The 13,545-nt window shown below is 39.3% G+C and overlaps 1 protein-coding gene across 6 annotated transcripts in view; it reads left to right on the forward strand.

Annotated features, from left to right (window-relative positions):
• PCDH17 (protocadherin 17) overlaps positions 1–8,181 on the forward strand; it is a 145,679-nt gene extending 137,498 nt beyond the window's left edge. For 4 of the 6 annotated variants that reach the window (XM_088139504.1, XM_088139506.1, XM_088139505.1 and 1 more), the window contains one exon: positions 5,901–8,181. In XM_088139504.1, the coding sequence (XP_087995630.1) occupies positions 5,901–6,562 (662 nt within the window). In that variant the 3' untranslated portion in view covers positions 6,563–8,181. The remainder of the gene's footprint in view (positions 1–5,900) is intronic. The other 2 variants (XM_088139508.1, XM_088139509.1) reach the window with 2 other exon arrangements.
• The last annotated feature ends 5,364 nt before the right edge of the window (positions 8,182–13,545 follow it).

Consider the following 13,545-nt stretch of genomic DNA (forward strand, 5'->3'; position numbering starts at 1 on the left):
TCCAAGGCTGGGGACCATAATATCTAATGAATTGGTTCCTTGGATACACCCATTTTCTGAAACTGGCTTCAGATTTCCCTGATTCCATGTTCATAGCTGTTTACAGTCATTTATGATGGGAAAGATATAGTTTGTGGAGGTCGGTAAGTCACTGCAGCCCTTCCAGAATGCTTTTGTGGCTGCAGAGGACAATATTTTTGTATATATTCATATGGTTTGAAACATCAAACCTGAATTTCTTGTTTCATTCCTTTGTAAAAGTATAGGAAATCTTGCAGCTGGATATGGTACTGACCCATATGCCGAATTTAGATCAGCGTTTTCCAACCTTGGCAACTTTAAGATGTGTTTATGCTGTCTGGGGGATTCTGGGAGTTGAACTCCACACATCTTAAAGTTGCCAAATTTGGAAAACACTGATTTAGGTGAAAAGACATTTGCAAAGTCAACTTCCCCAGTAAGGTAGCAGCTGCTTTGCTTGCCACTTCATTTTTTAGCACTCTAATAAACTTAGCAGAGCAAGTGGCAATCAGTGTGGCTGACTCCAAATCTGTTGTTATCTTCCTGAGGTTCATCATCGTCTATTTCCATCTGATCTCCCACTGAAACTTGACTGGAGTGATTCAGGAAGTGGTAACAGATCAGTGGGTGTTCATACTCTGCTTCCTTTGAATGATTGCCATTCGCTCTAAGCCTAGAGGGAAGAAGGTATAAATAAGGTCAGGACAGATAAAAAAAGTCAGAAGCTGTACTCATCACTCTTTGGCTGGAAACAGTTAAGTTGTACAAGCACTGCATACAAGAAATAGAAGCTGCAACTTCAAATGAAAAAGATTTAAAGATGCAAAAAATCTTCGTTGTGCCAAAGTTGGGTTCATTGTCCGTCATGCTGATGAAACGTCAAATGCATCATTTGGCCAATGTGGGCATTGCCGAATTAAGGAGATTACTGCTCCCCTTTACATTTTTCAATGTTCCATAGGCTGGAAAAGGTGCTTATTTCTCTGCAGTTAGTGGCCCTGTATCTTACATAAAGTTTTCCTTATTGTTCGGTGACCCCAGATTCTCTGCTTTCCATTTTGTGGCTGAGAGGTATCAGCTACACTCAATTCTGGGTAACTTGCTTTCTTTTTCTTCCTGGTGGCTAATTTCTCTGATCTATATTCGGATCGGTTCTCCCCAACGTGCACACAGCATTTCTGATTGTTTACCTCCGAGCCTCCAGAGACAGAGAAAAGCCTCCAAGCTGTTGCTGTTCATTGTACACACTTGAACTGTTCAGGGTTTATTTTCATCTGGAGGCAGGTAAGCCTGGTTCATGATAAAGACCAATGGAGCCTATCACTCTCCGGGTCCAGATTTGCAACACAACGAGAGCTATGGGGACACTTACATATTTATTTTTATCTTTTCAGTTGATCCCAACTTCTCATAAATACTAATTTAGCCATAGGTAGTGCTAATTTGCTCTGGATTTTAGAGTTACTTTTTTAAAAAAATACTAATAATAATCCCACCGTTCACATAAAACTACCTTTTTGATTTTCTTTCCTAGTCTCCTTGTTTGCAGCAGTCAAAACTGGAAGCTAATGGTGTGGTAATATGTGATAATCAATACTTCAGATCTGCTTCCTGTGATGTATGAGGAAGGTTGCTGTGTTTTCAGCACAACTGTGCAAATGGTGAAGAAATGCGGGGGGTTGCTCAAGGACAAAACTACTCCCCTGTAAAAAGTAAACAAAGAGACCTTGCCAGAAATGTGCAAGAACTGTAGCCCAGTCAAAGAGGGCTGAAACTTTATTTCAGTCCTTGAAACAAACAAAAAAACCCTCCCCAATTCACTGGAGTATAAGAAGGAGGCAAGGTAAAACATGATCAGACCTGCAAGATTCTGCTATTATACCCTATTTCAGAAGAGTGTAGTTCTGGTCTTCCTGTGCAGGTGATTTTCTGGTCTGGTCTACCTAATGGGGCAGACATCTCCCCTCTATAATTTTAATGCTTCATATTTAATTCAGGTTTTGCTTAGAAATCTCTCTGACCTTTGGGGTAATCCAGACAGGAAACAGACTTGGCAAGAATTCCAGAAAGATTCTTTTATTGTTGTAGTGTGCTGAGGTTTATCTCTACCCCATCTTATAATATGAAGCAGAATCGATGTGGGTCTATTCTGAGTTTCTTTCACACACTTCCACTTTCCCAGGACCGACTTGTCATTTTTCCTCCTTTAATGGCTTATCCGTTCCTTCATCAAAGCTATCTCTACATTCCTTTACAAAATCCCTAAAATGGAAGGTTAGTTGGTATTTTGAGCATAAATATACCCTTCAGCATGAGTCAGCACTTAGTTGATCTGAGTGAACCTTAGAAACCAGACTCTGGATGGGAGACTGCCAGAAAATCCCAGGCCTAGGAAGTTAGAAAATATCCTAGATGAAGAGAAATGCCCCAAAAGCAGTTATTTTAGTCCGGGTTGGTTCAAGATTGTCTTTAGTTGAATGTAAGCTATCATAATTGTGTCCCCAATTCAGAGAAAGCAGTAGGCTTTTAATGCAGCAGCAGTGGATCTGTAGTGAATCTGGGGGGAAAGGGTTGTTTTGGGATATTCAGGACATCTTTAAGAGTAGAGACACCCAGAGTGGTCCCCCATGGAACAGAAAGGGCCAATCTGAGTGGTGCTACAGTGTAGACACTGGTCAGCCCATCAAGAGAATTGGGAGAGTTGATGTGAAATGGCTCATCTGGAAGGCCTTAGCAGCCCTTCTTGTTTCAGCAAGGCTTTCGCTTTTGTGCAGGTGGAGCCAAAAACAAACACGATTCCCTTCAGCAGACAAAGGCTATTTTTCCTGTCGCTACTCTCCTTGGGCCTCTTTCCGAATTTGTTTTGTGCTTTCACGTGTATATTTTAAAGCAAGATGCAAGAAGATGTAAGGGTAGCTGATAGCAGTGGGCTAAGGGTTAGAGGAGAAAAGGGTATGAGAATGAGGGTGGGAGGGAGGGAGGGAAAAGGGATCAAATTCTCAGTGGAAAGGATTTTATTCTTTAGAGGTCTGTTTTAACTGATTACAATGTTCTTTTTCATTATGCAACGTATGCTATGTTTTCTATCATCTTTGGATTTATGTTTTTATTTTATTTGTTTGTAATATTTATGAGGGAGGGAGGGAGGGAGGGAGGGAGGGAGATTTTGATCCCAGTTGGGTAGCAAAATAACATCACAATCACCCTTGTGCATGGAAAAAATTGCCAAAGATATTTTATGATAAAAGGGCCATTTTATACCTGCATTTTATACTTTTATAAATCTTTAAGTGGTGGTTTCAACAGAGTCAATGAACATCCTATGAGCAGAAAGATTGAATATAAAACCAACAGGCAAATATCAAAATAAATAGAATGCAAAACATAAATGTCCTGTGCATTTAAAGAGAGAACATGATACAGTCAATATTACAAGCACTTTGAAAAACCATTTATTAGAAGGGAATATACATTTGAGTACATATAGGCTTAAAGTTCCCATTGAAAATAAATAGGTCTTCAGTTAATTGAATTTGGACTCTTTTGAGTCTACTATTTTCTTTCTCCCCCCCTACCCCACAGTGCTTTCACATATTCTAACAGTTAATGAAGTGTCTTTCATATTGCACATTACCGATTCTTAGAAAATCCGGTTCCCAGGTTGTACAGAATGTCCAATAAAGTGAAGCAGAGAAGCCATTTCCTAATAGTTTACAATCAGGTTTTAGAATAAATTGGGTAACCTGCAGTTGAGATGCAACTGTACTTAAATCTCTGATTATAGGGAGCGGGAACATGTTTATGTCTGCCATAAAAAATATGATTTATTTATATATTTACTTATTGACATACTAGGCCTATAGGCCACTCTAAACAATACCTACAAATAAAAATCAAAGCACCTTAGGCAGTATTAGCAAACAATTCATATATATACAGGAAAAAACAAGAGAGTATATCAAGTTCTGAAGGCACGCTGAAAGATGATAGATTTTCAGAAAATCAAGAGAATGGAGCTGAACCAATCTTCGGAGGAATGTTCTTCCAGATTGAGAAGGCCCTATGTGGAATTTGTGGATGACAGTCCCTAAGAGAAGAGGCCCAGAAAGACCCTCTCTCAATGGGTGGGCAAACACCACTGGGGATAATACATTCCCTGGATCAAACTCAGAGTGTAGTGACTTCATGGCACCCCAATGTAGTTTCCAAGATAACAATATGGATGTGGCTTTTCTTTTCCCTCTGGGATGGTGATGAGGATGATGAGGGTGATCACAGTGATGATTAATTTTCCAATCTAGCATATAGCTCTGGGATTTTCTGTTGGTCTCCAAAGCAGTAGTCATGCTTAGCTTTTTGTGGGGGATCATCCAAGGTCATCTTGGGATAGCCACCTGCTGTGATTTAGTTCCTATCTAGTTTTAATTAATTCTTATGATGTAATCTACAGTACTGCATTTGAGGTCAAAATCTGCCCACTGTTCCTGCAATGGGCTGACCCAGTTTCTAAGAATGGAACACATGTCAGCTTTATAACGCATTGATCATTTAGAGAAGCAGCGTACATGCCTTTTCTAAACAGGCAACTACTTATAATGATAGGTATTCTGCTCATTCTTACAATGTGAATATGATGACCTTTGAAGAGAACCACTTCATTAACTATTCTTGCCATTATTTTGAGAAGAAATAAGCAGAGCGCCTGAAAATATGATAGGTTCGAAGAAAATGTAAATATAGGGCATTCTTTCTAGTGGTATGAATTGTGCAAATCAATTTTCCTATTTTTTGCACCAAAACAACCCCCCCCCCAAAACGTAGAAACACAATCTATGTTTTTGTCAAAAACAGCAATAATGCCTCTTTCGACAAGCTCATGTTTAATGCACAGTGGCAGAAAATTCCTTTCCTGTGTTATTATCTGCAAAAAGTAGCTTGGGTGTGTGTGGATGGGGTAAGCTCTTATTATTACACGACTGTCATCCAGCATAACAATCACACGTTAACAGGGATCTTCTAGGTGAAATTCAGCTTGCTTAATTTTTATGAACGGTTCTGATTTCTGTAGAATAAGCCACAGTTTGGTTATTGGATCTGGTGAGGAAAAATAAATCTTTTGAGTCTTTTAGCTGCCCTTCATTGTTTTCTCAGATTATGTTCTCTGATCAAGGGCTAAAAGATCTCAGAGGCAGATGATGCTCAGTTTTTTCGGACGGCAGTTCTTTTGCGGCCTCTTCCAGTACCTTCAAGTGATCACAGCCTGTGATGGAATGGCTTGATGAAGGCTGCGCTCAGGGAGATAAGCATTTCCTTAGCCCCCAACAGGAGCGTGGGAAGGTTAAGAAGATGAGACTGGCACCACCCTAAGGAATTCACGGTGTTTTGGCTGGCTGGCTGGCTTGGGAAGTTTAGACTGAGTCTGGAGAGATTGATGTCAGGTTCAGCCCAAAGAACTCCACAAAACAGTACAGATACAGTTCTGTTGCATTTATTAGCTTCCACCTCCAAGACAGAATCTCTCCAGACTGAATCTACACTTCCCAAGCCAGCAAGCCAAAACACCATGAATTCCTTAGGGTGGTGCCAGTCTCATCTTCTTAACCTTCCCACGCTCCTGTTGGGGGCTAAGGAAATGCTTATCTCCCCGAGCTCAGCCTTCACCAAACCATTCCATCACACAGCCTCTGCTTTGCCTTGAGAGCAGCTCCAGTCGACCGAGCCTCCCAACCTGCTGGTCTAGGGAACCTTCCTGACAAATGTTAATAATGATTTCAGTTTGCAACAAGGAAGCCTTGCACGTTGAACGGACATTCTAGGATCGGATCAAGGCAGCTGATGGACGACTTTAAAAGCCATGTCGTTTCTTGTTTGTTTTGCAGAACAAGAGGAGTGCACCACTTGCACCGATGAGTGCCGAGTGCTTGGTCATTCTGACCGGTGTTGGATGCCCCAGTTCCCTGCCTCCAGCCAAGCTGACAATGCCGATTACCGAACAAATCTCTTTGTGCCCACAGTGGAAGCTAACGTCGAGACTGAGACTTACGAAACTGTGAACCCCACGGGGAAAAAGACTTTTTGTACATTTGGGAAGGACAAGCGAGAGCACACCGTTCTCATTGCCAACGTGAAACCTTATCTCAAAGCCAAACGTGCCCTGAGTCCTCTTCTCCAGGAGGTCCCCTCAGCATCAAGCAGCCCAACCAAGACCTGCATCGAGCCTTGTGCCTCAACGAAAGGACCGCTGGATGGTTGCGAAGTCAAAACAGGGGCCTTGGCTGAGCCCAGCAGTCAGTACCTGTCGCCTAGTAAACAGTCCAGAGACGCTGCCTTCATGGCATCCGATCCGATGGCCAGGGTCTTCGCTGAGGTGCACTCCCGAGTCAGCCGAGACTCCGCAGATATGGACTCTGTCTTGGAGCAGATAGACCGTTCGAACAGGGAACTAGGGAGAGAGTCCGTAGATGCAGAGGAAGTGGTGCGGGAGATTGACAAGCTTTTACAGGACTGTCGGGGAAATGACCCTGTGGCTGTGAGGAAATGAGACAAAGCAAAAAGACAGCCTGGCTTTTATTTGCTTCTTCTGCTGAATTATATATTAAAAGAAAATCTCCCCTGGTTCTAAAATTTATACAGGGATGAACAAAGACCAATGCTGCTTTAAGGCTTTTAGTGAACATCTGAAGTGCCCTCAAGTGTGTTCGTTCACTGCTCTTTCTTTTTCTCAGATAACACTGGTTTCGTTTTTACCAAACTTCCATTAGAACAATATGATGTATGTTTTTTTTAGGAAAAAAGGGAGGGAAGGAGGGAAGGAGGGAAGGAAGGAGGGAAGGAAGGAAGGAAGGAAGGAAGGAAGGAAGGAAGGAAGGAAGGAAGGAAGGAAGGAAGGAAGGAAGGAAGGAAGGAAGGAAGGAGGATTGGGGCCACTTTGACAATCGAATAGAAAGAAACGAGACAAATGGAACCTGATGTTTTAGGACCGATAGTTAATGTTGACTTCACTGTTTACCTGTAGACCCCATACAAATCAGAGTGGGATAGTTCTGTGATAAGTTTCCAACAGTCATTAGAGATTTCTATGGAAAATCCCGAATCAGAAATCCAATAAACATACAAACAAATGTTCTCGTAGTCAGACAACCAAGTACATGAAGCATTAACATTCATTTGTGATAAGCATTTCTGTATAAAGGCATCTGCTACAACCCTGAACAAGAAAGAAAGAAAGAAATGAAAAGGAAAAAAAAAAAATAGAACCCCCCAAATCCATTCCATAACATCATTCAGCAAAAATATCCTGGTCATTAGTAACACAGCTCATGTCATATTAAAGTTAAATGTAAAATGATGGAGTCCATGTTTGTCCTGCACCTGCATAAATGAATTAATGTGATAAGAAAGGAAAGAAAAGGCTTTAGTGTCCAGCAAAAGTTGAGGTAGCAGTATGAGGCACAATATGAGATGGCCACTATTAATTGCCTTTTCATGGGTAATAACAGTGGAGACAAATTAACATTATTGACACCTTTTGTAATTCATTTATGGACACTAAAATAGCTCGAGTGCAGACATTTCAGACATTCACACAAACCATTTAAATGTGCAAATGTAAGAAGATTATATGTGTTTACATCAAATGACATATTTTTATTGATTTATTGCAGATTCAGTGCATTTGAGCCAAATTGTTGAGTGTATAAGAGCTATATTGTGTATTTTATTAAATTAATATATAGTTGTGTTGCAAAAAAAAAAAAAATATTTGGGCTTATAATGTAAATGGCAATGTTGCCTCAGTAGCTGTCGAACTCTATGAGTTTTGTTCTCTCCTTTTTTTTCCCCCTTTTCCATACAGAGTGTGGGAAGCAGAGCCTCCGAGCGAATTCTCTTGTTTAATGTATGGTCTCCCAAGTACTGCAGTACATAATCTGTTCAAAATGTGTCTTGAGTGAGTTGATGGAGCTAACTGAACGGCAGACAAATCCATCCATCCGTCATGGTTGTGTGCAAGTCCTTGTAGAAGCTTCTGTCGCAACCCATGTTTAATAACAAAAATTACACTTGAACCGACATCTGGAAAGTCCGTGTTCTTTATCAAGCGTATTCATTCATTCACATCAGCACACATCAGTCTATTTGGATAACACCGTCATGGATGAACTCTCAAATTACCCTAGTATTTTGACATGTGATGCTTCTCTTAATGGTCATATGATCACTTAGGCACAATAGGCATAGTGTCTAGGGCCTACAAAATGTTTGGGGCCTGTGGAAATGTTTTAGGCTAAAAAAAAAAAAAAGAAATTGGAAAAGTAAGAGAAAAACTAAAAGCGTATATCCTAAAATTAAATATATTTAAGATATCATTACTACTTTATTATGCTATTCTCTGTAACTTCTTGAAGCATATAGATCTAGGAAATATCTTTATAACCCTAAGCATCAGACTGTTAGTACAAAAAATAAATGTGCTCAGAGCCCACAAAGGTCTTAACACAGTCCTGGTTCTCTTAGCATTGTGGGCCATGAAAATGTTTAAGTGTCTTGTAGTACAAGCTTTGATCTGGTTTCATGGAAAACACTGTGGCATTAATTCTCACTCTCCATTATTACAGCTTTTAGTAATTGTACTCTTGCTCACTTTTCTCACACACACTTTCCTATATGTTGCTCTTCATTGGATTCTTGTAAAAACTACAGCATATAAGTAACATTTTCTTTGAATGACATTTGTATGAGTACAATGGAATGCTTAGATAGTGGCTGGGTGGCTGGGTGGGTGGCTGAATATGCAGGCAGGCAGATAGATAATTTTCTTCATGTTTACGTTGTAATCAAATTGTGCAATATGTGCAAAACAGAAAAAAGTATTCTATGTTAAATACAAAGTACAATTTCTTTCCATTTCCCTAAATGGAATGAAAATCTCAATGCTGGCTGGCAGATCCATCAAGCCATTGATTATCCTTCTTTCTTTTTTTTTACCTCCACTAAAATACTGACACTTTTTAGAAAGAAAAAGATGAGAATTTTTCTTTTACATCAATGCATTTTTTATTCCAGGGCATCGGGTTCCTAATCCAGAAGATCTAACATGACTTTCTGGTATAGCTCTGTATGAGCAGGAGCAATCTAGACAAAATAACATTAACAGACTTGATGGAAATGGTATAAGCAAAACTGTGGAAAAGTTTCTAATGATGTCCCTCTGTGAGTGATGAAACATTTAGAATTTCCCACGTCTATTCCACATATATTGTGGAAATAGACCAAAGATTCTACAAGAAAAAAATATTCCTCTCCTAAACTAGTTAAGACTCAAGAAATCCTTCAACCTGCACCAAGCTTGGTGTGAAACTGGTAAAATCCGGCTGGTAAAATCCAGATAGCAAAAGTGACGATGGACTGTTCCTCCCCCCACTCCCCACCCCATGCTGTTCTTGAGTGGGTTTCATTCTGAATGCATTGGGGGGAAATTGTTGGGAAAATGGCTTTGGAATTTCATGTACATCAGCCTTTTTTATTCACATTTCCTGCTAGCAGTGATGAAAGCGGGTAAACCATCTCCCAAACCATTAGGTCTTATTAATTTCTCTGGGGCATTTATTATAAGTTGGTGCAAAAACAGGAGAGAGAAAGAGCATCACAACAGTGGATGGACTTAAAATGAAAACCAGCAATCTATTCGTGCACACTGTATAACTTGACGTTCTTCAAATCATCATCAGAAAGTCTACTGCTGAGTTAAGCTAATAGTCCTTTCCTTACTCTTTTGAGCTCCTCTATAGTGGTTTGGTCAGGATGGCATTAGGTGTGTTCAAAGTGACTATTTTGCCACAAAATACCAAGATGATAGGTGAATCACCCCAGGAAATATGTTCATGTAAGTTCATGGCACCAAATGGTTTGAGTATCAAGTGTATAATCTTTGGCTAGCAGTCTAATTATTCCTCTGAAACTTGGCATTGGGGTATATTGGATGATGCAACCAAGCACATTTTCTGAGAGATTTGCACAAAGTAACCAACAGTACAGTTCCAAAGACATAAATACTGTATGCACATAGATTTAACATGCAGTGTTTCAGGAAAGGTCTTTGCTAATGTGAAAAATGAATTCATTTCAAGGTAGTCTGTCAGTGTTGGTTTGATAGCCTAGCTGTTTAATATTTGTATTTAGTTGTGATTATTTATTTACCAGATTTAGGTACTTCAACACCCATGATTCACAGTTGTAAAGCTCAGTTCGTGGGGGGGGGGGGGTGAATTTATTTTTATGAGTTGACAGTTGCTCAGTGCACTAGATTTTTGGCATCTTATATGAAATTCTTCCCTACTTTCCGAGTCTGATATTTAACAAGCAGCAAAGGATCCATCCTAAGAATTATTCTTACAATGGCAAGCAAATAAGAAGCTGGGAGGGAAGGGATCACTAACTGTTGGTGCACAGATACTGTTCTTTCAAAATGGTTGCTGCTGCAAGACATATAGAGTACAGAGGAGTACAGATCATAACTCTGTGATCTGAACTAAGCCTCGCTCCTTAATACATGTCCTTGATGACTAGAAATCAAGTTATGAGCTCATTGTCCAATTCTAAGATTTAAATTAAGACAGAAGAATCATTACATGATGGTGTGTGTGTGTGTGTGTGTGTGTGTGTGTACTCAGGTGGCTGGGCTATGAAAGGCTTTGTCTTAATTGGTGAGAGCTGTTACTTATCCAAGTGAAATGTTCTGGATCAGATTCAGTGTAGAATATTAGTAAATGAATTGCAGTCTGTAGTTATAACTGGGAAAGGAGTCCCATTCAGGGACAGAACAAATATTTGGGTTTTTCTTTTTGTTCCCAGAGCTAAAAGTGTGTTTTAGAGTTGCAGGGATGTTCTGAATAGCTGGAAAGTTTAAAATACTATTCTCCAATTCATGAAATAACAGATGGTGATGAAACATGTAAGCTGTTTTGTGATCAATCCAGTCATGCACAGATATGAATATGATTATCTTGCTTGATCAGGTTGACATTGTCTTGCAACAAGAGCTAGGAAGAAGTCTCTGGAGGTTAGCAAGGAGGGTGTGAAGCTTACAGTATCTCATTCATTTCTTGGTCTTTGGTGTTTGCTAATGTGACATGCAAAAGTAATTTAGACATTCAATCTACCATGGCTTGTGTATATGAATGGAAAACCTGTTGTGCAATTAAGCCAATGGCAAGTAATAATGTGTATATGATGAAAAATGAATGGAACTGGCACTGTGAATAATAATATATCCACTTTTGATGATAAATATTCCACAAATCTTCTGGCAATACATAGGGAAGTGTACATTCTAGAGAACACAATTCACACATAATACCTTTTGGCAAGTGAGAATTATCACTTGACAAAGTAAAGATACTTAGGTTCAGATTGTATTTTTAAAATCTTTTTTGAGGGGTAGGGTAAGAGCACACCAGCCTTAGAACAGCAAGCAAGAATTTAGTAATAACTGAAACTTTGTACACTTATTATAACAGCAATGGATATCATCTTAACTGTTTCTCCCTATCAAAATGGAGAAAGCAATCTCAATAAGACGATTTATAAAAAGTTCAGTATAATATAGTTCTTTCATCCAGTTCATAAAACTCCTGAGGTTGAAGAGAAAAAAAAATTATGGATGTCTTCTTCAATGAATATTTGGGGGTGAGAGTTGGATACCCTATGAGTTGGGTTAGTGGTTGAGACGATGGCATAAAAATTTGTGCACAATTCACATACTCTTTCTCTTGTTCTCTGTTACACATATATATCCCATGAAATGATATGGCCTTCAGGATTTGTTCATTCCATAAGTAGCAGTATGAATATGGTTAAATGAAATACAGTAGATGAAGCAATTAAAATAGACTTGTCTTGAACCGCATCTCCTATGCAGACCCACCTTTGCTTTGTGTACAGCTAATGCAACTCAAAATGTCAATTAGAACATTCAATTGGGCCCCTTGAGGCATATACTCAACTAAGCCCACTTTTTGCAAGTTACTAGATCATCATTTCAATGGATGTGTATTAAAATACATGCCTCTCAACTTTTTCCATTTTATAAATGTACTAGCCCGCAATACTAACAACAATCACTTTCTTCTTCATCTCCTCCTTTCCACCAGTAACATAGCAGAGTAAATGTAGATGCTCATTCAACCAGCAAAAAAAGTCAATCATTCCGTAAAATTAATGATATACAAGGCTCCAGGAAAACAGGGAGACACCAAGCACGAATGAATGGCATTTCCATTCTTCTGGGCTTCATCGAAATGTAGCTTCAGAGAAGAAGTTAATTCATGTTTTCTGCCTCATCACATCTTGGAACTTTGGTAAAGTTTCTTGTTTGTATGTTGTGCTGATGGAACAGTTACTATACCACAGTGTAATATTACTGTGATTAATTTAAACTAAATTCCACAAAGTACTGGAGAATATATGACCAAAAAAATATGTGCACATTTTCTGTCTTGTCAAGAATTTGTGATGGGCTTTATCCCTTGCATTTGTGTGTGTGCATGCATTTAACTTAAAAAGGCACACCAATATAATAATTCAAAAGTTTATATTATTAGATAAACATCACATTATCAGTACAAGGAAAAATCTGTTGAGCAACATAGAAGGAATTAACAACACTTGAAAGCCAATAAAATTTGGGCATTAAGCATTTCAACAGATGCAAGAATCTGTCATTTTAATGTCAGGGAAAGGTTAGCTGGCTAAGATGGGTTTAAATTTCATCAAGGAACCGAGAATGTCCTTGGCTCAGAATCATCATCTTCTCTTACAAAAAGTTGCTGATAACAACAACAGCTTGGAAGGAGCACCATCTGTAAACAGTTTAGTCACTGGTAACAGAACCAAATATTTCATTCCAACCAGCTTTCAAGCTCTCAGTTGCCTGGCGGTGAAGTTATCAAGACTGGCAATCATCTACATCTTCAGGTGAAGACCTTATTACGTAGAGTGACATCAAAAAGCATTTCGTATCAGTGCATAAATGCAAATGGTTTAGCCTCTCAAGATCTACTGATCTGAAGTACCATGGACTGAATCTTGGTTAAGGTTTTGATTCTCTTGACTCCCTCCACTTCCACGGCTGTGCTTTTCAACTATCAATCGCTGCCTCTCACATGAAATGAAAATCCACAAGGGATTCTGAGCATCCCCAATGGGCCAGCTGAGTAGCATCCACTATGTGGGATCAGCTCAAATCACGGTTGCTCAGTAGCTTCATTTAATATGACCCATCGAGAGAATAGGAATATTGATAATAACTCTGGTAACAGAGCAGTAATAAAGCACTTACTATAGTGGTGTGCTGTCTCCCCTTGCCTTCATTAATATGGAAGAGCCATATAATACATCCTATGGGGACTACACTGGTAATTAGGAAAAACAACTGTGGCATTACAGTGGTTGCATCTATTTATTGGGCTACTATTTTTTTAAAAGAGCAAAAGGAAAAGGAGGGGGGAGTTGACAGTTCCTGTTTCT

This window comes from Python bivittatus, unplaced genomic scaffold (genome assembly GCF_059951505.1).
Source record: "Python bivittatus isolate LINGU-HERP-01145 unplaced genomic scaffold, Pbiv_v1 ctg000210_np1212, whole genome shotgun sequence".
Taxonomy (NCBI): domain Eukaryota; kingdom Metazoa; phylum Chordata; class Lepidosauria; order Squamata; family Pythonidae; genus Python; species Python bivittatus.